A 26,680-nucleotide genomic window follows, 5' to 3' on the forward strand; every position below is an offset into this window, starting at 1 on the left:
ACGTTTTTCCAATCTTCTATTGTCCAATTTCGATGAGCTTGTGCAAATTGTAGCCTCAGTTTCCTGTTCTTAGCTGAAAGGAGTGGCACCCGGTGTGGTCTTCTGCTGCTGTAGCCCATCTGCCTCAAAGTTCGACGTACTGTGCGTTCAGAGATGCTCTTCTGCCCACCTTGGTTGTAACGGGTGGTTATTTGAGTCACTGTTGCCCTTCTATCAGCTCGAACCAGTCTGGCCATTCTCCTCTGACCTCTGGCATCAACAAGGCATTTCCGCCCACAGAACTGCCGCTCACTGGATGTTTTTTCTTTTTCGGACCATTCTCTGTAAACCCTAGAGATGGTTGTGCATGAAAATCCCAGTAGATTAGCAGTTTCTGAAATACTCAGACCAGCCCTTCTGGCACCAACAATCATGCCACATTCAAAGTCACTCAAATCACCTTTCTTCCCCATACTGATGCTCGGTTTGAACTGCAGGAGATTGTCTTGACCATGTCTACATGCCTAAATGCACTGAGTTGCCGCCATGTGATTGGCTGCTTAGAAATTAAGTGTTAACGAGCAGTTGGACAGGTGTACCTAATAAAGTGGCCGGTGAGTGTATATATATATATATATATATATATATATACAGTATATACTGTATGGTATAGATGCAGTCAGTACAACGACACTCAATGTACAATGCCCAAATGCACAAATAAGTACAAATAAATAACTCAACATGAGAAAGACCACTAATAAGATCAGACCAAACTACCAATGAGAGTGCAGACAGTGGCAGTCACATGATCGCATAGACGCATATAGACGCAGTCACTCATATCTCCTCACATCTTTAAGTCTAATACTGAAAATGAATGACTTCTGGTCGCTCTTTCGCAGCAAATCTGTCTGAGGAAGCAGAATATGTTTGAGGTTCACATTAGTTTGCAGAGGTGTCTGTCTTTCTGGTTCATTTAGTGTAATTTACTGCATTGCCTTCTAGCCCTGTTATTTATTGTGGAGGATGCTGATAGAGCAAGTGTTCTCAAACACAGCAGGAACTCTGCGACTGGCTCATTTGCATCTGTGTGGCAGAGAGCGTCAGTGCGCCTGTCTCAAGCCACCACTCCACCTGAGTAGGCTGAGAATAATCAAATTACATCAGCCGAGGATGCTTGCCTAAAATACAACAATAAATCATCCGTGTACATAAACAACCTGCATAATTTTTAATCACTAGACTAAGGTAAAATAACAAGAGATTATTGCTGTTGTGGTGGCAGTACTCACTGTTAGTTCTTGTGGAATAAAAAGCAGGAACGAATTGGAAAACATTCGTAAATTAGCCAAGATTTATTGTTTACGTTAATTCATGCCCTCATGCAGTGAGATCCAAGGGGAGGTCAACACTGTCAAGTGCTGGTTTAAATAAACCATGAAATTGAATCTGCACACAGGCAAGTGCTCTCTGCAGTCCATCTTCATGTAATCCGTATCCTAACCTTGCTGCGGGGGCACGCATACTATAGCGGCTACATACTAGTGCCTATTTGAATCTTCCATTGCAGGATAACATTTACACAGACTTGTGATTTTTAATGAATGGCCTCATTAATTTTAATGAATGCACTCAATATCTGGAATAATACTGACCTTTGACTCGGCACAAAAATGTCATCTTTCTTCCATTGTACCAATATGATATTCTGATCAACTGGGGAAGGTCAGTAAAATGTCACACTACATTGTGTCTAAAAGTAATAACTTCTGGATACAATCATTTATTTTAATTTGATCTCAACAAATTCAAGGTTTCCATGGAACATATGTTTGAAAGATATTTGAAAAATCCATTTATTAGTCAAATTATTTTGATAGGCTTCCCATTTTAGCCTTTTGTGATAACACTTTATAATAACTAGAAATACATCATTATCAAATATTGCTTAAAATGTAAATTAAAATAGTAAAACATATTTTCCAAAACTAAAATCAAAAAGTCATTACTTTAGTGAAAGGACATGGACCTAATGATGTGTAGCATTATATAGAACATACTTATTTTCATCATTGACTAATGAATAAATGCTTTGATATATATATATATATATATATATATATATATATATATATAGGATTACAGTAGAGTATTACTTGAATAGCTTTCAATATTTCTAAAAAAAAAAAAAAAATTCACACATTCGTCCTATAATACTTCCTCAGAAACTGTATACTCAGACTAATATGAATATCTGGAATAATTTGGACATTTGCAAAAAAAAAAAAATAATAATAATATCAATATGAATATGTCAGAATATGTTTATATTTCTACACAGAATATGTTTATATTACCAACATCACAAGCACAAAACAGCTCTGTAAATTAAAAAGTTTGGATATGTGTTTTTCTTTTTTTATGCATCTGTGCCCTAAAGGCAGACTGTTCCTCTGACATTGTGTGTGATGTTTGACAGCTTTCACTTCCATTCTGTCATAATCACACCGGGAGTTGCGGCATGCTGCATTAACACTTCACACACTGTACAGTGCAAATGAGCAAAGCAGAGCTCAAAGCAATGAACACATTCATATATGTGCACAGCATTCAATATAGCTCAAAGGCAGAGCAACAACAGGTGGATATAGTAGCATACCAAGAGAATTGACTCTTTTACATGAAACGAACTTCTTACCTCTCATCTCTAATCCTTTACCACACGATTCACTCGCTCCCTTCATTCCCTGCTGGACAGAATCTGGGACCAGAGTACATGGATGCCATCTGTGAGTCTTCCATCTGAAAAAGAGATGAAGATTTGTAGTGATGGTTTGATGTTGGGAAAAAGTCCCATGAGTTATTACCATGACATTCATTTTTAGTCTAAGACAGGCTATGCATATACTATAAATATACTAGGTATTATTCCGGAAATAACAGAATAGCATACATATCAGAAATAACCTGGAAATAACACACATTTTTTGTAATAACACAAGTAAGTACTCATTTAAGCAGACCTTCCAGTGTAAACAATGCATACCAATATAAGCCTTACACTTACAAAACTTAAATCAGTATTAACCAGTATGATACACCAGCACAGTCTTTTATGATACATGCAATAACCAGCACAGTATTTTATAATACATGCAATTAAATGCCTTTGTATTCAGGGGGCTTTTACAGAACAATACATTTTTTCGTCTAGCCTTGCAAATGAGAAAAAAATGGCAACCGTTAAATAAATCCTATAAACCAATTGTAATCATGTGATGTATTAAAGGGTTAGTTCACCCAAAAATGAAAATTAAGTCATTAATTACTCACCCCCATACTGTACCAACCCCGTAAGACCTTCGTTCGTCTTCGGAACACAAATGAAGATATTTTTGATTAAATTTGAGAGCTGTATAACTACCACATTGGCTCCTAAAGGACTGCCTCTTGACAGCCCAGAAAGTCAATGAAGAAAATGTTTAAATATCCCAAGTGACTACCGTGGCTCAACTATATGTTTATCAAGCGACGCGAATACTTTTTGTGCGAAAAAAACAAACAAAAATAACGAGTTTATTCGACTATTTCTTTTCTTCCTTGTAGGCCAGAACGAGACTTCCTTAGATTTCCACGACGCATGCGCGAGAATTGCGATCTGCTTACACCAGCTTACACTACTTCAGATCGCAATTCTCGCGCATGCATCGTGGAAATCTAAGGAAGTCTCGTTCTGGCCTACAAGGAAGAAAAGAAATAGTCGAATAAACTCGTTATTTTTGTTTGTTTTTTCGCACAAAAAGTATTTGCGTCGCTTGATAAACATATAGTTGAGCCACGGTAGTCACTTGGGATATTTAAACATTTTCTTCATTGACTTTCTGGGCTGTCAAGAGGCAGTCCCTTAGGAGCCAATGTGGTAGTTATACAGCTCTCAAATTTAATCAAAAATATCTTCATTTGTGTTCCGAAGACGAACGAAGGTCTTACGGGGTTGGTACAGCATGGGGGTGAGTAATTAATGACTTAATTTTCATTTTTGGGTGAACTAACCCTTTAAATGAATGACTCAGCATACTAAACAGTTTCTTGTCAATAATTTTAATTACAAGGGATTTCAATGGCAGATGCCAATGCTGACATCTACAGATCAGGGGTGCGTTTCCCGAAAGCATTGTTAGCCAACTATGGTCGCAAATTCCGTCGTTATCCGCATAGTTTAACGAGTCTGTGTTTCCCGAAACCATCTTTCCAACGGACATTCGCAAACAGCATCGCAAAGTTGGGTGGTTTGAACGACAGCTCTCGACCTGTGGTTAGAGGCATCGTTTCTATATTGCATGACATTTGGAGGTAATAAATCCTTATCTTGAGCAAAATAGCTGACATTCAGTACAACCGGTGCCTTTTATTTAGAATACATACAAATGTAATTTACGTCTTTTAGTTTTTCAAAAGATTTGAAGTAACGTGTTTGAAGAGTGTGCATGTGCGAACGTGCTGTACTATGTAAGAACGAGCCAAATATTTAGTCTGGTAATAAAGCAGAACAACTGAGAACAATTAGAAATAGTCCTCAGATGACATGTCTGTAATTTATATAAAACAAATCTAGCGTTAATTGGATCTCAAACAGTTTCATTAAAAGTACTTATTACTCCACTACGTGCGAAACCACCGTGGTTGAACAATACTTTGCGACAGTGGGTTTCGGGAAACAGTCGTCGCTAGCTAGTTGATTTTTCCAACGATGCATCGTACTATGGTAGTGAAACAGTGAACTACGTCCTACGGGAAACACACCCCTGAGTGGTCATTGGTTAATATGAAGTAATACATTCACAAGTACAAATATTGCATGCAAGTTCTCAACTATCAACTTTACTGAAACATTATAAGATATACTAGTGTTGTAGTCCCAAGACCATTTTTGAAAGACATAGTCTTGTCTCATTTTCAGACTTCGGGGACTCTAAGGGGAATTTATTTATTTATTTATTTATTTTTTAAACCGGTCAAGACCAAATCTGTGAGGATATCAAATAATTGCCAGTGCATTATCTGATTTATTTGTTAACACCATTAATGTGATTGGATGTAAAACTTGCTGCTTCAAATGCAATCAATTAAATCAATCAATCAACTTATTTCTGTTTTTTTATTTTATTTAAAAAAGAAAAGTTAAATATTTTTATTGTTACTTTTGTGCTGGGTCAGAAATGAACGATTTTCAAATATGTCACCAAAATTAATACAATTGGGCACACAATTTGATTTATAAAAAAAAAATAAATAAATAAAAAACTACTTGTATGAGAGCTTATAACATAAGACATAATTCACCAGTATATCAATTGATTTTATTTTTAAAACATCAATATCAACATTATTTATGTAGATTGTACCAATTCAGATGCAACTGTGCCAACTCAACAGTGGAAAGATGCATTTTGTTGTTACTGATTTAATTTGACTGGTAGTGTTTTATTATTATTCAAATTAGTTATTGATTAAATATCTAATATTTATCTAATATTTATCTAAATATCTAATATTTCTCAGGCAGTATATGTTGATTTTTTAGGCTAATTTTAGAAGTCTCTTGACTCAGTCTCACCCTGCCTTGGTTTTGTCTTGGTATCAACCCCTCAAAAGTTTTGCTTTTGTCTTGGTTTTGACTTGGTCTCTGTTTAGATGGTCTTGACTACAACACTACGCCTTTCATAAGATGATTTAATTTAAAGATGATTAAAATAATTCCACTGTCACAGGCGTTCAGTTGTTTTGCATCAAAATATCTCCATACTTTTCAGGCATTCAGAAGCATTGGCTGATGTTTATTTGCATGGTATAAAAGCATGAAACGGTCATACAGATTATCCCTTCTGAAATGTTTGTGTAAAACATGTTTACGGGTGAGTTTATAGTAACAAAATGCTGTCTGATATAGCTATTATTGCATCAACAAATTAACCTACTTCTATTTGTGAATAAACCTTGCAGAATAACAATTTTAGAAGTTATTACAACTGCTCAATCGCGTTCACATTTATTCATGAGCTGGAGAAACTTGCAAATAGCTTGGCATTTACTTGCGCAGTAAATTACAGCTACAATGTGTGACTTGTGTATTTTGTAGAAAGTATTGTGTTTACAAAACAGTGTGTAATATATTTATGTATTTCATGCATGTGATTCTGAACAGCTGTGTGGATTTGAAAAAAAAAAAAAAAACTTTTTTGACTCCACAAAAGTGAACTAAAACAGGCTGGCATTGTATGAGTCTAGCTGATCAATTGGTAAACCACTAGTGTGACTGCAGTTTATTCACCTGTAAGTAGGACAAACCAGAAGAGCCTCACATTCTCTCTCCTCATATAAAGTATCTGGACACTCTTGACCCCCATTGGCCGCCCGCTGGATGATGATCCTGTATCGTGACTGTGAGGGCATGGTGCTGTTCACTGCACAGTTCACACAGAAAGAAAACATTACTTTCACTCATCTTTCACTTTATTAGTATTCTGACAGTGATTACCGCAGCAGGAACAATTCAAATAGCTCTTTAGATAAGAGGTAATGATATGATTCTCTGGTGGAGTTCACTGTATGGATCCTAAGCTGATGTAATGACTTCATTTAACAGACGATGTAAGGCTCATTACGCATTGCTAATTACTAAAAGACAGATAATAGCACAATTAAGAGGGTGATCTCATTAACAGAAGACCCAACAGGGTAAAGCACACTATTTACACAAGGGATATCAGTTATTTAAAACATTTCTTCAAATGTTACCATTTGATTCAATCATCATAAACGCATGTTTACTGGTTTCTTTAGTGGAAGTAATTGTAATTGAATAGTCTCATTTAAATGTAATAAAACTTTTCTGCGTGTAAGAAAAGCCCCTCTGAGAATGACAGGGTATGTGGTCCGGCTTTCACTGCTTTTACAGCAGTGTATGACATCGAGTCCCAGTAGGTTGGTGTGAAATCTTGTTTTCATTATCAACATACTGTCCTCATGGAGGTAATGAATTTTAGATTCTAATAACCAACTCTGTAAACATAATAACTTTTCTCGTAGAAAAAGAAAGAAATAATTAGATAAGAGAGATTGGGGAAATGGTGAGATCTGATTGAGATGTTAAATAACATTTATAATCATAAATTAAATATGACATGAACGGTCCCATAAATGTTGTTTCTTATGCTCAAATAACATTACAAATTATTTATTTCAGGTTAGTCCAGCCAATGCACATTATTGTAATCCCAATTGAGCCTCCCAGGACACTTCTGTGGCTGCAATAACAAGATGACTTGATCAACTGGCGTCTGGTGTAATTGGTCCTATTCGACCCGCTCCGAGAGGGATTCGAACCGGCGTCTCCACCATGGTAAGTGAGCAAGCTAACAAGGACGCTAGACGCTCATGTAACACTGAAGACTGGAGTAATGATACTGAAAATTCAGCTTTGCTAAGGGATAACAAAAAAAAAAAAAAACTTATAGTGATCATGTACACTGTAAGATTTATTTTTACAATTTAATTTAACTGTTTTTTAATTTATTTATTTTTTGAATATATTATATTCAAACAACAACAAAAAAAGTTATATTAAATTGTAAAAATTAATCTGACAGTGTACATGAAAACAGTCTTTATGTGTTCCACGGGGAAAAAAAACAAACAGTTTTGGAAATACATATTTTATGTTCAGGTGAACTATCCCTGTATGTGAGGTCCCACTGAAATGTCACAGCTAAAGGTTGTGGGAGGAGATTGTATTAATACCTGGCAGGCATGTGGTAGGGCAGGCTGTCCATTCACTGAAAGGGGTCACAATGCAATCTTTCCTACAGGGCAGTGAACAGGGTTGAATGGTGTCCGGTCGGGCAGATTCTGGACACCTATGACACAAACATATGGAGAACAGAAAAAAAAGGAACATTTTATTTGTCTTAATTCACACTGCAGTTGATCTGTCCTTGACCTTGCTGGTCCTGTGTGCAGGTTGATTTACTGTACCCCACAAACCAAGACATTATCATGTACATAATACAACACAGTTCCAATGACACTATCTGTGTAACAGAAGATCACAACCAGACTGTAGGGGAAGTTGATGTAATATTTATTGCATCTTACCAGCAGAGGCTGCAACTGATTGTATCTGAGTGAGTATACGGTAAAGGTGAGTTATTCCGGTATGAGTGATGGCAAGCGAGACGCTACCTGAGCCTGTATGTTTCTTAAGAGAGAGATAAAGAGATATCCCCCATACAGCTCGCTATACTGTACTGTGTAATCTAATGGAAAGAGAGTTCATTATTCTGTGCTCTAAAATACTTTACAGAAGTCAAATCACAGAGCTCCATGGTCACTAAATTGTGTGATATTGATTATACATAATAAATGTATATTTGGCAAACAATTTCCAACATAAAAAAATTAAATAAATAAGTACACACTATGATTTTTCCCTAACACCAACATGTATGGATGTACACTACCATTCAAAACTGTGGGGTTTTTGTTTTGTTGTCTCTTAAGGCTACATTTATTTGATAAAAATTACAGTAAAACAGTAATGCTATAAAATATTATTCACATTTTTTTTTTTAAACAAGCAATTTATTCTTGTGATGGAAAGCCATTACTCCAGTCTTCAGGGTCACATGATCCTTTAGAAATCATTATAATATGCTGATATTGTGCTTAAGTAACACTTATCAGTAATATGAGTGTTGAAAAACGTTGTGCAATCATGATACACTTTTCAGAATTTTTAAATGAATACAAAGATCATATATATCTTCAGTAACATTATAAATGTATTTACTATCATTTTTGACCATTTTAATGCATCCTTGCTAAATTTAAAATCTTACTGAAACCAAATGTATGAACAGTAGTGTATTAATTTAGTTAGTATGCTTTAGTATTGATGTGTAACATAATTTAACAAATAAAAATAAAAATTTAGAATTTTTTATTCAACAAAAAAAATATTAAATAACTTCAACTGGCTTCGGTGGAATAAGTAAGTATATAACGCCATTTACTTTCCATCTGGTGTACTACTGTTTTCCCATAACAATGTACCCATTGCATGGCTCTCTTAGTACTCTCTGGTATCCTGTTACTTATAAAACATTGAAAGAAATTCAACTTAAATCAATATGATCTATTTGGTAAAATGCCGTGTGATAGGACGGAAAATTACATTCACCCTGGTGAATATGTATAAGGGATAATGTACAGTCAGATGATCGTTTTCACAAAATAAATCCCCTCAGGTCGAAAAAAGACCCATTACAGTATGTTGACTGCACATGATCCCTTACTTATATACTAGGGTGTACGTCCTGCTGGACATGTGTGTCCTTGTGAGTGCAAGTATGTGCATGCTTTTGTTTAAGAGCATGTTGCTCCATGGAGAATGTCCATCCCTGTAAGCTGCATTCTGGATTTCATTTCCGAGCATGCAGCAGCTCTAAAGAGAGGCGGTGGGACTCAGCAGGCCTCTACCAAATAAAGGCTTTGGAGACCAGCAAACAGGACACATCAAAGTAGGGGACAAGAAAGAATGGAGCCATGAATCATCTGTTTCTCTCTCACTTTTGTGCTCTGTGAAGCAGAATGTCATTACAATGGGCAATCACCCAAAGGCATTGATGATACAGAGCTTTAGGAGAGGAACAAAAGAGTGGGTAGCGGATAAGTACAAGAAATCAGTAGAAAGAGGAGACAACATGTTGACAAAAAACACATTTTCTGTTTATGTTTTGCTTAACTCAAAGGGTTAGTTCACCTAAAAATGAAAATTCTGTCATCATTTACTCATGTAGTTCCAAACCCATGAGTCTTTCGTTCATCTTCGAAAACACAAATTAAGAACTTTTGGATGAAATCTGAGAACTTTCTGTTCCTCCATTGACAGCTACAAAATTGACACTTTGAAGATTCAAAAAGTTTGTAAAGAAATCGAAAAAATATTACATATGATTTGAGAGGTTTAGTCTGAAGAAAAACAACTGATTTATATGATGAACATTTATCCACATATAAACATTCATCAATGCACACATGAGATATGGTAAACAGAAGCTCAAGCATGTTTTCTTGATGTGCAAAAACCAATGAGGTTCATTCTCATGTGTTGCGCAGCACCGTTGAGCTTCAGCAAGAACCAATGAGGTTTGTTCTTGCACGTCAAATATGCTATGTCTATGTCTATGCTTATACTGTGGAGGGGCTGGTCACTTTCGTCAAAACTGCCAACATCGGTCTGCCAACAGAGAGAATGCTGTGGTGAGTCTACTTGACTGATTAAATCTAAAATCATGTGTAGAAGTTCCCATTGAATTGACTGTCAATGGAAAATCTGTGTCCACATCGGCTCTGTTGGATTCTGGTGCTGCTGGGAACTTCATGTTGCAAGAGTTTGCTAAACTTCATAGGATTACTCTACTCCCATGCATTTCTCCCCTTCTGTCGAGGCTGTGATGGTAGACCACTATGGGCACCGGTCACTCACCTGTCTCAGGAGTTGCGCATGTACACCGGACTGCTATACCGCAAATTGATTCAGTCAAGCTCCACCCTCTCCTGTGATTCTGGGGTTGCCCTGGCTCCATAAGCATGACCCATTTCTGCAATAGACCTCCAGGCAGCTCAATAGCTGGGGAAAAATCTGCTTTAACAAACGGCCTGTCCTCGGTCCAACCTCTTCCTATGAGGAGCATCCATGAGTTACCTGATAATCCCGTGTTGAATCGCCTGCCCGCTGTATACCACAACCTAGCGGAGGCCTTAAGCAAGTTTAATGCTACTAAGCTTCTGCCTCATTGCCCCTTATGACTGTGCCATTGACTTCTTGCCTGATGCCACACCACCTAAGGCGCATACTGTATGTTCCCTCTGTCCCAGCCAGAGACTGAAACCATAAAGAAATATATTGAGGAGGAGCTCACCAAGGGCTTCATTCGACCATCCACTTCTCCCGCATCAGCTGTTTTTTTTTTCGTTCAGAAGAAGGATGGAGGACTCTGATGTATTGATTACAGAGCGCTCAATGATTGTACCGTCTATTTTTGCTATCCACTGCCCCAGGTTCCAGCTGCCCTGGAGCTGTTCCGCAAAGCAAGATACTGTACCAAGCTGGATCTGCGAAGTGCATACAACCTGGTCCGTATCCACGAAGGGGATGAGTGGAAGACAGCCTTTTCTACATGAATAGGCCACTTTGAATACTTGGTTTTGCCGTTCGGGATTTCCAAAAGTCTAGCTGTATTCCAATCCTTCATTAATGACGTGTTCCGAGACATGCTCCAACACCATGCCATATTTTATATCGACGGCATTCTGGTATATTCAGACTCTCAGGAAAAAAAGGTACAAAAGCTGTCACTGGGACATTACCCTTCAAAAGATATAATTTATCTACTGATATGTACACTTTTGGTATCAATATTTACCTTTGAGGGACTAATATGCACTCTTTGGGTACAAAGGTGTACCACACACACAAAGGTACCACCACAGTGATAGCTTTTGTACCTTTTTTTTCCTGAGAGTGTAGAAGCACATGTCCGACACATCCGTGCTGTGCTTCAGAGGCTCGTCCAGTTTCAACTCTACGAGAAAATTGAGAAGTGTGACTTTGACCAAACATCTACCTCATTCTTGTGCTACATCATCAGTCTGGAAGGTGTGGCTATGGAGAAGGGCAAAGTAAAGGCAGTGGTGCAATGGCCCCAACCCATTCGCAGGGGTACTTCTTGTCTACCTTGGAGTGAAGAGGCCACTCGGGCTTTTACCTCAGCTCCCTTCCTACATCATCCTGATCCAGAGTCACCTTTTGCAGTTGAAGTGGATGCCTCAAGTACCGGCCTGGGTGCGGTGCTGTCTCAGTGTCAAGGATCGCCTCCCAAATTATACCCCTGTGCCTTATTCCAGAAAGCTCAGTCCATTGGAGAGAAATTACGATGTGAGTGATCGTGAGTTGCTGGCCATGAAGGCAGCCTTTGAAGAGTGGAGGCACTTTCTGGAGGGCTCCACATATCCAAGAATTTGGAGTACTTGCGCATGGCTAAAGGGCTGAATCTCTGTTTTGGCGTCCAGTCTCCCTGAGTCCACCATCTCTCAACCACGGGTGCCCTCTCCTGAGTTCTAGCATGTTGCATACTCTCTTATATAAGTATGAATCATTTGCGCTGTGACTACCATCACCTGTTCTGTATTATTAATCATTGCTCAGCCTTTATCTGCCTCGTTAACTAAGCGTTCTGTGCAAAGTATTGCCTCTATACGTGTGCATGTCTGAGCCGTTTCTGTGTATCAAGATTTACCGTATTTCTGATCCTCGCTAAACTAACCTTATCTGATTGTCTGCAGCCTGCCTCGGAATCCACAGCCTGACCTGGAAACTGGTTCTATCCGCCTTCCCAGAACTTTACGCCTGTTCCTGGTAACCGAACTCACGCTGTCTGCCTATACTTCTTCAAGCCTGGTTTCTGCCCACAGTCAGCGGATCCTTATTCAAGAATTCCTGTGTTTCTCACTGACTGTCTTTGAGTTATTAAAAGTTTTTGCATATGGATCTGCCTAAGCCTTCTGATTTGTTACACAGGACCTCAGTTTAACGTCTCATCCGAAGGACAAACTTTTTATGTTCATCATATAAAGTGATCGTGTCCCATCAGAAAAAAATTACTAAACCGCTCAAATAATATAAGTTAGTTTTACAATATCTTTATTAATTTTGTGTTAAAGTGGAACAGAAACTGCCAATGGAGGATGGAAATCTCTTTTTTTTTGCCATATCTCAAACTCAAAAACATATTTTTGTGTTGCGAAGATGAGCAAAAGCGTAAAAGGTTTGGAACGACATGAGGGTGAGTAAATAATGACTGGATGGATGGGCAATTGGATGGGCATGCTTAAAGCTGTCACAAACAAACAAACAAACATTAATTCACAGGACAAAAGCAATATGAAACAACACACTTGTTGAATTCATAATTGAAATAGATTTCCCTGAAAAGAGTAAACACTTTGTCTGAATAGTGTTTTATAAGATGTTACTCTGTGTCATACACAGAAATGAACCAATTATTTATTTATTTTGGTGAGACTAATGGTGCAGAAATTACACTGCAATTTACTAAAAAACTAAATGCAAATTTGGCATTTTGAATAATTGTTTATTACGATTATTATTAATAATAAATACAACTATTTTTTCAACACGGTTATATCATATTGCTGTTGTCGCAGTTTTAGAAAAGCAGTCAGTTTGTGCAGAAATGCAGAAATTACTAATTTCTACCGTAAATTCTGATTCAAATAGTTTATTATGCTATCTCTAGGCAAATTACTTAATGACATATTTGTTCATTGCAATTATCTAATAATTAATACACTTTTTTTTTTTAGAAACACCATTTAATCATATTGCTAGTTTTATAAAATGAATAATTCACCCATGGTGGTGGATTAAATTTAATCCATTTATTTGAATGAGTGTGGAGAGAGAGAGAGAGAGGAAGCAGGAAATGATGTGGCAGTGGAAAGAGTGTGGAGAGCAGCAGTGGAGAGAGAAGACAGGAAATGATTTGGAATGAAGGGGAAATAGTGAAATCAAGCTTGAACTTGCATCACCCACAAACAGACATAATATATCATCCTGCTCCACAAAACTGTACTTTTAAAATTTCTGAGATCAGATCGCATTTAATGTTGACAGACAAGTTCTATTGTACCTATATGGAACATGGTTTATTTTCCTCTTTATGCAAGCATATGAACATTAATAAAGAACAGGTATAGCAGCAGAAATATAAACAAACATCTCCCTGTTGGGTCATTTCATATATCAAGATGTTTAAATAGCTCAGCCCTGCTGTTTTAAATAAAGTGGAGTTATCTGAACACACACCACAAAATATCAAGCGCTTTCATCTGATGACATGTTCTATATTACTGATGTTCTGTTCTGTCTCCAGCACATGCGGCAAGGCACAAGGCATATGATGTGTGTGTGACACAAACACATACATTTATCTACACCATCAAACACATCCATGCCATATATAGTACACCCATGTGTGATTTATGCTTCAGTATATCTTTAAAGTGAGTGCGTGTGTGTGTGTGCGTGTGTGTGTGTGTGTGTGTGTGTGTGTGTGTGTGTGAGAGTGTGTGTGTGTGTGTGTGTGTAACAGACCACTATAAACCAGACTATGATTTGTTCTCTCCCAACTGTAAAGAAGCTTAGATTAATCATTGGTAAGCACAATTGTATAGGCTATGACACAGTTTTCTCCTTAACACACTTTAGACCTTTCAAGGTCTCACAAACGGTGATGTTAAGTGAACTCAGAGCAGGGTTAAAATACTAATATATATATATATATATATATATATTGATATATTGAAATTTTCTTAATTTAATTTTCTTATTAATAGGTAATCTTCATTGCCATTTAAGTGAAATTACTGATCTTAAATATAAAAGCTTGATAAAAATTATGTAAATGCATGTAAATGCATCTTGTTTTAAATATTGATTAGATATTTTCACTAAAAAGAGAAAATCTATCATGTGTTTCCAGACAGCCCCCTCCCAAAAACCGAGGTAAAGCCAAAACCTATAACCAGGCCAGTGAAATACGTCAGCCCATAAACTCACTTTACGTTGGTGTCATTAATATAACAGAAAGAAATGGATAAATGACTGCATTATTTATGAGCTCCTTTTCCCGATGCACAACACAATATCTTCTCCATGCAATGCAACAGAACATTTTATCTTACCCAAAGCGCCATTACACCACTCCCACAGGAAACATTTATCAAAGAAAGACCTGGGGCAACATGAACCTCTCATAGAGAAAACAGAGAAGAAAAAGTCCAGCCTTCACTCGGAGCCACGCACAGCACACGGATGAGAATATTGACAGACTCAATGTATAAGATACGGCTTCAGCAAATGTAAACCAAGCGAGCTTCCCTTGTGCAAAGGTCAGGGAAATGTGAACATATCAAGAGATAACAGCTTACAGTACTATATGTCTCATTCATGCAGTGTAAATGTGATGTTTGAATGGAAAACTATTAAATCTGGATTTCAGGACTGGGTGATTGTGTAGCAGACTGCCTCAACACATTCCAGAGCAGAAGTGTCTAATAACATCTGCTTTAATTTACGCTCTGATCAAACTAAATGTACATATATTTACAAAAGCTAGCAGGGGAAATATTTCTCTCTGGGAAGTTCATTATTCACCAAATACGGATGTCTTGATATTATTGTAACATTATAAAACTGAAACCCTCCAAAAACATTCTTAATTGAATGTCGGCACATATTTGATGAGGTACTTGAATCTCAACTTGATCTGTTGCTCACACAGCACATAAATTCTAGTAAAGATTGGATATTTGTTCAGATAGTGCAGTTAATATATGGTATATCTATATTGATTGCCATAGTAAAAACAATGCCATAAGCCTTGAGCACTACTACATTTTACCCATTCATACATATGCCGTGTTCAAAACAGTTCCCTTGTTTGATTACTCAAACATGAATAGCATGTGAGAGTAAATGAGACACTTTGTGTATTATTATCAAAGCCATTCCGTGTCTCGAATGATGAGTGCTAAGTGAAATTTGATCTGACTCTACCAAATTAAATGCATTTCCAAAATCTTACTTTAAAACGATTTCAAATCACAAAAGGATAGCATTTTACTGCATGTCTGAACAGTGCGTAATTGCCTGCATCTGACAGGTAAAGTAAGTGCTCTATGGATTTAATATTAAAAAGCAGTGATCACCAAAGATTAGTAAAATATACCATTTAAAACTCATGCTATGAGCGGTGGTGGAAAATCTATGTGCTTTAATAATCTAACCTCCACAAAAGGCCACTGCAAACACTTTCAGTGTGGTGTGGTGTGTGGAAATGCACAAATCCACACATTATAAATTTCATACATAAAAATAAGGCACCTTTTGGGAATAACCGGCCCGACGCCCATTTTCATGCAGACCACTTTACGAATCTGCACCCCGACAGCACAGGTGGCCGTTCCGTTCCAGTAGCTGGTGCCATTTAGATTCATGGAAGAGTCTTCAATGCATGGTCCCCATGGCGACGCTTCCCAATAGAACGAGATGCATGGATGAGCGTTACAAGTTCTCCACTCCTCCAGAGCAGTAGCAGCTGGACATGCCTTAGCTGAAATGTAAAAGATCATTAACTGCATTACAGATGGAAAACCCTCTCTTAAGTTTGCTTTAATGCTCCATAAAATGTTAACGAGCTACATGAGCACAAGAGGCATGAAGTCGAATTCTACTGGGACATGTGAAGTGATGTAGATATATGAATAGAAGAAAAAGAATAATAAAAAAAAAAATGTTCATGGTGTAATTTCTAAACCACCAGCATCAAATTATTTTTTTTTTAAATGTCTCATTGATTAAACGAGACAAACAAAATTGCCTCAAACTCACACCATTGGTTGAGTCGATGGTGCTGTTGGGCTGCTGAAAGAGCTAATGTCACAGTGTTTATCAGTGCTATCATTAAATAAAACTATTAACATCATTTTATGTTAATTGAAATATAGTTGAAATACAATTTTGTAATATAAGAAGAAATTAGAATAGACTCTTCCATACAAACCAAAATAAATATCAGCTAAGCCGTATCAGACAATTATTTGATATTAATGCATCCAAAAACTTCTTCCATCATTTTACTGTACCTGTAAACATACTAAACCTGACGCAAAGTGCTGAATGTGAATCCATGTGTGGAACACATTTTGATAAATTTTGTTTGATCAAAAATGACTTCTATTCTATTAAAAGTAATACCTACTCCATCTGCCCTTGAAGCTAATGACATTGTATTGACATTCAGCTTTTCTCCATAACACAGGGACTCATTATGAGTGTAACGTAGACCAGCTGAATATTAATAAGGGCTTGTCTGATTAATGACACTCTGTGGATGGTGTATAGAGGTTGGGGCTTTATTTCCATTTCCAGATGCATAGAGATACGTGTATGTAAGAGCATGCATAATGCTGTTACTCAAGATGTACGTAGGCACGTATGCGTGTGTGCATGCGTGACTGCAGAGGGGGTGGGAGTAGTCTCTAGACTAAGCTATATTTAAGTCTTAATTACACAGCTCTTTTTGTCATTCCAGAAGGACTTTGTTTGATTGGAAAAGCCCACAGCTGTAAGTAGGCAGACAGAAAAATGAGACCCTGTGAACACATTTTTATCACAGCTCCCCTGAAACAAATATACCAAATGCAAAATTGCTCCTCCACTCACAAAAACAAACCGATTAATGGTGTCATGTCACCCTCAGAGTGATATTAGGAGTAAATTACTTCACTTGTCAAAACAATATGACAGCATTAAATTATCTGTTTGTTTGTTTAAATGTTATCAATATATTCCATGTTACATGCACCATATTAATTTGAATGCCTTACATTTTATTTTCTTGAATTGAAAATACATTTTTCAGACATTTGTAATAACCATTATCATCTAATTTCTGTAAAAGGTGAAAGTCAACTGACCTTCTCCTGGTAAGCCCAATACGGTCCGTGTGCGGCTTTGTCTGCCTTCTAAGTTTTTACTGGAGCAGCTGTGGGAGCAGGAGGACCAATCAGACCATGAGCTGAGCACACAGTCACCTGAACACGCCATCACACAGGACACCTCTTTAGGGGGCGACTCATCTTCACAGAGCTCCTCAGGAACAAGCTGCCCTGTTTAGGGGAACATAAGACGAGTTGTAATGTCACCATCGTTACTTGGTGTTGTTGACAGATATCAAGGGAGTTTATTGTTGTTTCAAAACGGGCACATTTGCCCATTTCTTTATTATACTGGCCATTGTGAACATTCAATATTCCATAATATATAGTAAGTTGTAGACAGACAAACAGATACAAAGATAGATACACAGTATTTCATTTTTTTTTTTTTTTTACTCTTTTGATTAAATACATGCAGCCTTGGTGAGCATAAGAGACTTCTTTCAAAAAACTTAAAATAATCTTAACTCCAATTTATTACGGTACTGAATTTATAAATATTATTAATAAAAATAGATCAAATGAATACAGACATTGCATAAAAATGTTACACTTATAAAAGACTCTATATTAGTCAACCACAAACCCAAGTTACCTCTACAACACAGAAATGCAATGTGTTTTTGTGCATAGAGGTGGAATAAGCCATTCGATGAAATAGTCCCATAACTCAGCGTTACAAGAGTGAATCCTGATTATTGTGATAGGTCCCTACTAGGTCCCTATTATAAATGTGCTCATATTCTCTGCTTTCGTGTTTTAATGCAACTTTGATGAAGACTAAGTGGTTTTTATCTCCAAATAAGCGATCAACAATTGTGATTCATCATCAGCCTTTTTGTGCTCAATCACAGAAATGGGAAACATGAAAACAGAGAAGGCAATGCAGATTTCATTATGATGAACACAACCAAGTTCTGAACACTAATACTTTCGTGACGGTCCAAACCCTCCCAATCAAGCCTGTCAAAGCAACGGCTGCACATCACATTGTAGCGATAACGCCATCATTTTCTCTATACAAATGATCTGCTCTTCGATCTTCAAACAAATTTACCACAGGAAATATTTGCTTTGTGTGTTGCCACTGATTTTACTAATGACTGCTTGATCAGACGGGCAGAATTTGTTTCCTTTCCGAAGGAAAAGATTTGAACAGGAAACAGTATTTGACACAATGAACCAAAGGCCATTTCATTTATTGGATGCCAGTGAGCTATCAAAAAAACAGAAGTGAAAGAGAGCTGGGCTGTCTGCTGAGGTTAGTGAGAGGAAAACTCTCATTTCATGCATGAAAGAGAGACATTAATCCTACCATTCACTTCCCTAGGATTACAAAACTTTCCTTTAACAATTAAACCCTAAAAAAAACATCCACAACAAACAGGCGTATTACATCCTTCTTATGTGCCACCATAAAGGATCAATTTCCTAAACCACTGAACGTGTGAAGAATCAAGCGGTCAATACGAGGCATCATTATTCCTCTTGAACTCTGTCTTTCACTTTCAAACATGCAGTTAAGCAATAACAACCCAGGGGCAGATTTGTTATCTATGTATTTCCCCCTCCTGTTGTGAATGTATCCATGTCAAGAGCCAAAGAATGTGATATGGGTGATGTTCTTGATCCAATGAGGCATAGATGGAAGATATTCCCTAAAGCGTGTCTCCAGCCCTCCGCCTCCAACCTTTAGCATCAGGCTTCTTGAGTCATCAAAGCAAAGAGGCTGGTGAGGAGGGACTCTAGGCATGTTCTTGGCAATCAAATAGCTATTGCAAAACACGTTAGGCGACCATGTGACCCAGACTTCAATAAGTTTGAAGATAACTGTTGCGTGCACGAGGTGGAGGACCCCTGAGTGCAATTTAAACTGAAGACAGAACCGGAAACTTCCATTCATCTACACTAAAGTCTCTACTACACCATGAAATGCGGTTTTGAAAAAGAGGTATTTGGTCTATCCTTGACACTGACATCAGGGATCCAAAATATTGAAGAGATTTATTGACCCCTTGAAATGAGTGCATTAGCATTTCAACAGGCTCCTGCAATGCAGAGAAATATCAAGAAACACCTACCTACATGCACATTAAAATGTCTGTTTTGCTCACCAAGGCTGCATTTATTTGATCACAAATGTTGTGGCAGGGAAAGTATTATATATATATATATATATATATATATATATATATATATATATATATATATATATATATATATATATATATATATATTTGGTCTTTTACATGAACTTCCTGTTTTTAATAGTTGAAATGTAAATTAATAATTGATCTGATTGTTATATGAGTTTCTCTGACTTTTTAAATACCAATATTTTATGTGTTTTACTAAAAAATAAATAATTTATTTGAATGTTTATAATTTCAAAGCTAATTGACTTCCATTGAACTTGTGTTTGCATAATTGAAGAATTGAAGAACCCCTTAATTGAAGAATCGCCCAAATGTCCAGAAGCTGGTTGACAAAGGCAGTCATGGTGTTTCAAATCAAATAAAATTGGTATATTACCATGACTAGCTATGTCAGCCTTTTCAGCAGGAATGCCATGTTCCCATAAAGTTAGAGATAATACGGCAAAACTTTGTACATCAAAGCATTCAGTATAAATGGTGATGAGTGACAGTAAGTTCACAAAAAGCTCCAGAGAAAGAAAATAGCAGGAATTATACTGCGAAAATGACAATTCAAGAGTCAGAAATAAAAACCAAGCAGTATTCATTTTAACTAACTGTGCAGGGCTATTATTTTCGTCTTCTGAATAATGCACAAACTGTAATTCCATAACAGATGCTTGGCAATTTGAACACCCAATTGTAATAAATTAAATTGCAGAAAGAATAATGCCAGAGCTCCAAATAACATCACCGACTTACAGGTCATATTGCAGGCATCAAATGATTCCAGCTTCCCACCTCCCTAAATCAATCCACTTTCCCTCTGTGTTATATTATATCAGAAATAATTGTGAAAGTTTGAAAGGAACACTTTGCCCCAGGAGGGCCAGATGAAAATGTGCATGCAGATTGCAGAAATTAACCTTAACAGCCCACACGGAGAGCAAAAGCACTGGAAGGGCCACATCTTTCTGGCTGATATCTCTTTGGCTCACTTGCATTTAAGAGGAAAGGAGAATAAATAAATAAAATAGTGCTGCTTGTGAGCCCCCCTTAATCTGTGTACCATTTCACGCTGTTCAAAACGTACAAAACCATCCACACAAAAATGAAAGTGTAGGAGGGAAAGAGATCAAGAGAACAACCCCTTGATTTGCCTGCAAGCACAGACACAAAACTATTTTTGTGTACTATGATAAAGAAAACAAACGTGGCATCTAAAAAAAAAAAAAAAAAAAAATCTTTGATTTAATCCCACATTAAATTTTGAACAGAGTTGAAACAAAGTCATAATTGGAAGCAATAACGAGAGTAACATGAGACCAGTTCTTAGATCAGTTCTCAGTGAACACCTGATGGATGAAAGCAGATTCATCATTCATTTTTCAGACATAGTCAAGGACAAACCCATTAATTTAATAGCTTACAAGGGATTAGTCTTTTTACAGTCTAAGAGAGCTGAAATTAATTACCAAAAATATGATACAAGCTCTTTAAATCATTCAAACTCGGAATCAATTTTTTTGCACCATTATCAGCACCAACAGGGGCGTGGCTAAAAAGGAGTCCACACAGAAGATGAGTACAATTAATTTTAGCTTAGATTAGAAATTCTATTGGAAGCGAGCTTCAGTGTAACACATGCTCATGCTTTTAACACATGCTTTTGGAAAACGCTCTCCAAAGCGGATAAATTTGAAAACGCTGCTTTCGTGTTGTAGTGTGGACTGTGAAGCCGGAGGTATTTGAAAACGATGACGTAAATTTAGTCACGTGATCCATGTTGTACCAATAGATATTCATATACCGGTATTGGGCCTGTTATGTGCTATTCACTTTCACGCTGTTGCTAAAATATGTTGCTTTTGAAACTTTTTTGAAAATGCTAAAAGTCTTATTCCTGCAGCAATCTGATTTTCCAAATTACCCATCTTTGGACAAACAGGTAGTCTGGCCCCAAATTCACACCATTGGAGTTTTTTTTTTTTTTTTTCTTTACCGCTGTCTCCGCATATTAAGTACAGTAGGACGTACTTTAAAATCAAATAAATTACCTTACCTTTAAAGATTATACAGTTTAGAATTAAGTGACAAGATCTGACTACACTGTTAAAATGAACAATTTTCTATTCTGTTCCAGCTCAGTCACTCACTCACACCACTTAGTATTCATTGACACATCAAGAAAACATAAATATTAATGCTGAAAGGTCCATGTAAACACTGAATCCTCATTATCAGCAGAGGTGTGTACAAACAGTGGCTGCTTATGCAGTGCAGTATACCAGAGAGAATCAAGGATCTAGAGTGGGAATGAGAAACGGATAACCCAACTGTCAGAACTCCGTATGGGGCAGACCTTACTCTGCATCCTAACTGTCACATTATATTAATATATCAGCATCAACTAATAACACACTCATAAAGGAATGCTGTACATGACTGAGAAATTCTTAACTCTATTGGACTAAGACAACATGTGTCAGGACCTACTCATTGTCGTAATCATACTCTAGATCTAATATTGTCACAAGCAATCAATCAATGATGATGCTATTGAAATTCTGCAGCAGAGCAATGACATCTCAGATCATTATCTAGTTTTGTGTAAACTTCATTTAGCCAAGGCTGCAAATCCGACTCCGTGTTACAAATACAGTTGGACCTATCACTTCTGCCACTAAAGATTGCTTTATTAATAATCTTCCTGATCAGTTTCATAATCTAAGCATCCTAGATAGCTTAGAAGAACTCGATATTGTGACAGAAACTTTTAATTCTCTCTTTTCCAGCACTTTAGACACAGTAGCTCCGTTGTGCTTAAAGAAAGAAAATAGTCCAACGCCATGGTACAACGAGCACACACCCTTTAGAGAGCAGACAGAAAAATGGAGCGAAACTGGAAGAAAACTAAACTAGAGGTATTTCGGATTTCATGGAAGGAGAGCTCAATTGCATACAGAGAGGCCTTAAAAGCTGCTACATCGGCTTATTTTTCAACCCTATTAGAAGAAAATAAACAAAATCCTAGGTCTTTATTTGAAACAGTTGCTAAACTAATGAAAAATAAAGCTTCAAGCCCAGAAGTTTCCAAGCAGTACAACAGTAATGACTTTATGACCTTCTTCACTTACAGGACTGACAATATCAGGAAGAAAATTATAACGGTGCAACCGTCTAGTATAGCATCGCATCAGGGAGTGCATTTTAGTCTCCCCATGTAAAAATTCGATTCATTCATTGCTACTGTATAGAAAAGGAAGATTTTTTTTTAATTTGTTAAATCATCTAAATCGACAACATGTATGTTGGACCCAATACCGACTAAGCTATTAAGAGAGATGCTCCCAGAGGTCATAGATTCTCTTCTCAATATAATTAATTCATCTTTGTCATTAGGATATGTACCAAAAACTTTTAAGCTGGCTATGATTAAACGACTTGTTAAAAAAAGGGCAACTTGATCGTACAGAATTACGATCAATTACAGACTGATCTCGATCATCAGTACTTGATGTAACGCATTATAGTCCTTCATGTCTATTGCAATCTCAAAATTCCAGCCAGTTGAAATTAAGATTAACAATGCTGTAGAAGTGCAGTTTATTAATTGTAGCTTAGTTAACTGATCTAATTGTCACTGATTTTTTATACACCGATTCAGCAACTGTGTATCACACGAAATACGTTCTGAGGAAACTATTTTGCAAATCGTAATTACGTTACATGCCAACATATAAGCAGTGCTATTACGTTTGTCCTTAACGTATTTTGCAAATCGTAATTACGTTACATGCCAACATATAAGCAGTGCTATTACGTTTGTCCTTAACGTAATACTATTGCAGTGCTATTACGTTTTTCCTGAACATAATACATCCAAGCAGGTTTCTTTACTATTTATGCATAATCGTGGCATTAAAACTTTGACTCTTTTGCATTCAACTGTCATATCAATTAAGTTTTCCTTCGCATTTATTAATATAATAGACCAACGTTACTCATAAATATATAAAAAGCATTTTCTCCAAAAAAACACAACATACTGATACATTCACAAAAGACATACATTTTATTAGCTTGATGTAAACCAAATCCTAGAATCCATACGTTGTTTGCAAGAAACAGATCCAAATCCAGCCTTTTATCCAGTGATCTTCATCTTCATTTCTCAGCAGCGACCGCAAACGTCAAATCCGCGCTGGTGATTAATTCAAATTCAAATAATGCGCCTTCAAGAAGCGTTACGACATGTTTTACGGCAGTGATATCAAACGCTCATTGTCCCTCGCCTGCTTCGTCACAGATTGTGACATGCCGTGTTTCAGTCGGTGTAGTACATTTACATTTGAAATGGAGAAGAGCGCGCGCCTTCAGACAGAGAGCGAACCGAAATCAGATTAACATTTTGGATTAACGTTAATAACTTTAATTCTGATCTGTACCTCATACACAACTACTATAATACTGCCAGAGGACTGCGACTGCAACGCATCATCATGTGAACGACTTTTGGTAATGTTAATAATAAATAAATAAATTATTGTGAAATGTATCTGTCTGTTATGTTTTTTTTTCCTTAATTGTGTTACCTACGTAGTTTTAAGGAATGGTTATGGTTAGGTTTAGGGATAGGAGTGAGATTAGTGGCTCAAAATATATTTTAATGCTAAAACTCATTTAACTACACATCTCTGTCCATTACGTTTTATCCTTTTTATATTCTGTATAAAATAAATATGTTTTTTTTTTAGTAGGATTAAGGGGTCTTGTTACATTTATCTTTAAAAGTGAAAGTATACAGATATCGTTATGATATGAAACATATGTAAATAGTTAACGTTTTGTAGCTGTAAAAACGTAATAAGGTTACGTTTAAATGTTGCAAATACGTCCATATTATACGTTTTAGCATCTATCCAAACGTACAAAAACGTACGTAACATAGCTTTGAAAATAACGTATTAAATCTACGTATTAACAATGAGACATATTACGTTAAGGACCAACGTAATAGCACTGCTTATATGTTGGCATGTAACGTAATTGCGATTTGCAAAATAGTTTCCTCAGAACGTATTTCGTGTGATACAGGGTTGGATTCAGAGGTCTTGTGAGTTCAGTGTTGGACAGGTCAGTTGTTTTAACTATTCATTAAAGTGAAAGGTTAAAATGAGTTGTTTGAGTATCGGACGTGTCAGTGGAGGTTTAGCCACGGCACGCTTGTGTGATTATCTCGGCAGTTTAGGACATCCCGCAAGATTTTTTTCAATACAGAAAACATTTAATCACTGGATAGGTTTTTGGCTGAATGGGCGGAACGCTTTTTAGAGAAGATATGCAACGTGTTTTTTTTTGTTTTTTTTTAGCACAAATCACACACCGCAGCAATTCAGGTGAAAAAAGTCTCCAAATGCATCACGTGAAACTGCAGTCTTCCGACTTTTTCAAGTGATTTTGATTAATATGCGTGAGGGAGAGAGAGCAAGACATTCGCTGGGCTCTCTAGTCAGTGGAAAAACAAACAGGTTCAGGAGAAGGGTCACGAGTTGAACCAACTTTAAACCAACTTTGAACCAGCACCAGTTCAAGAACGGGTTCGGAAATGGAACCCGTCGAAAAGGGTTGGTGGAAAAGGGGTATCTGTCAGTTTAAAGACTAAAAACATCTCTTTGACCTTGCATACACATAAAACACTGTATCTACAATTCAATGTTAGGCTGCATAGATTAGGTCAGCTGGAACCGGGAACACTTCCCATAAATCCTGATGTACTCGTTACATCATAAGACGACTGTGATGACAACGCGGTCCTGAAGTGTCAACTAGTGTCTCTGTACATCTAATCGTTGTTGGGATAATTCCGGTTCACGTGGCTACGCCCGCTATAAAATTCTGTATTATACATTTTAAGGCCAACCAAGTAGTTTGTTGGTTTAGAGGGTTGTTTTTTTAGGGAAGGGCTACAAGTCTGCGCACATAAACGCACATAGAATGAACTCTTAATAACGCATGTGCACGCCATCAACGGTTCTCATAGGTTCGTGATTTTAGCGTAGAGAGAACTTAACTTTAGAACTTTAGTTTTCTGTTAAAATGGTGTCTTGTTAGCGGCACCTAAGTTGATCTAATCTAACTAATGATCGTTGCGATGGAAGTGAATCAATTAAAAATAGCTTTAGCTGGAAAATAACTTAATTCTAAAGCTGTCAAAAAGCCAAAACAATCTCTGTTATTTTTAATTTTCTATCATCACTGTAAAGCAGTTTGTAGTGTAAATGAATAATGTAAACAAATGCAAAAAGAGAAAATAATGTCGGGACATCATACAGGAGAGAAATGTCAAATGTGATCATCATCCATAACAGACTGAAGATTGAATGTTACACAGAGATATCACAAACTATGACCTTTAGAGAAAGGGAATAAAAAATAACCCTGGAAGACATCCGATTGGTGGAACGTGTCATCTCACCATTTTTTTTCTGAGTAAACACACAACACAAATGTCAGGGAGACAGAGGACAGCTGTCATTTTAATACAAACAACAACCTATGCTTGAAAAATGAAAAGTGACACATTTTCCTCAATTCTCAATGTGATGGGATGCCACAGATGAAAATTTATATATATAAATATACAGTCATGTGAATAAGAAAGAACACCCTATTGAATTCTATGTTTTTACGCATCAAGAGGGACATAATAAAAAATCCTCTGGCCTTTGGCAGGTCTTTGGTAAATACAACCTCAGATGGAAAACAACACATGACATATTACACTGTGTCACTATTTATTTAACAAAAACTAGGCTAAAATGGAGAAGCCATGTGTGACAAACTAAGAACACCCTTATTGCTTCCATAGGAATTAAGAGGGTAAGTAGCAGTCAGGCGCTGCTAATTAAATGTCTTTG

General features: G+C 36.9%; 1 protein-coding gene across 2 annotated transcripts in view; it reads right to left on the reverse strand.

Moving 5' to 3' along the window:
- Nucleotides 1–26,680, reverse strand: part of thsd7ba (thrombospondin, type I, domain containing 7Ba) — a 209,722-nt gene that overhangs the window by 64,383 nt on the left and 118,659 nt on the right. For both annotated transcript variants that reach the window (XM_089133301.1, XM_039655480.2), the window contains exons 9-13: nt 17,605–17,796; nt 16,010–16,238; nt 7,783–7,898; nt 6,314–6,446; nt 2,681–2,784 (exon numbers count right to left, since the gene is read on the reverse strand). In XM_089133301.1, the coding sequence (XP_088989427.1) occupies nt 2,681–2,784; nt 6,314–6,446; nt 7,783–7,898; nt 16,010–16,238; nt 17,605–17,796 (774 nt within the window). The remainder of the gene's footprint in view (nt 1–2,680; nt 2,785–6,313; nt 6,447–7,782; nt 7,899–16,009; nt 16,239–17,604; nt 17,797–26,680) is intronic.

This window comes from Pimephales promelas, chromosome 7 (genome assembly GCF_988280905.1).
Source record: "Pimephales promelas chromosome 7, fPimPro1.hap1.1, whole genome shotgun sequence".
Classification (NCBI taxonomy): domain Eukaryota; kingdom Metazoa; phylum Chordata; class Actinopteri; order Cypriniformes; family Leuciscidae; genus Pimephales; species Pimephales promelas.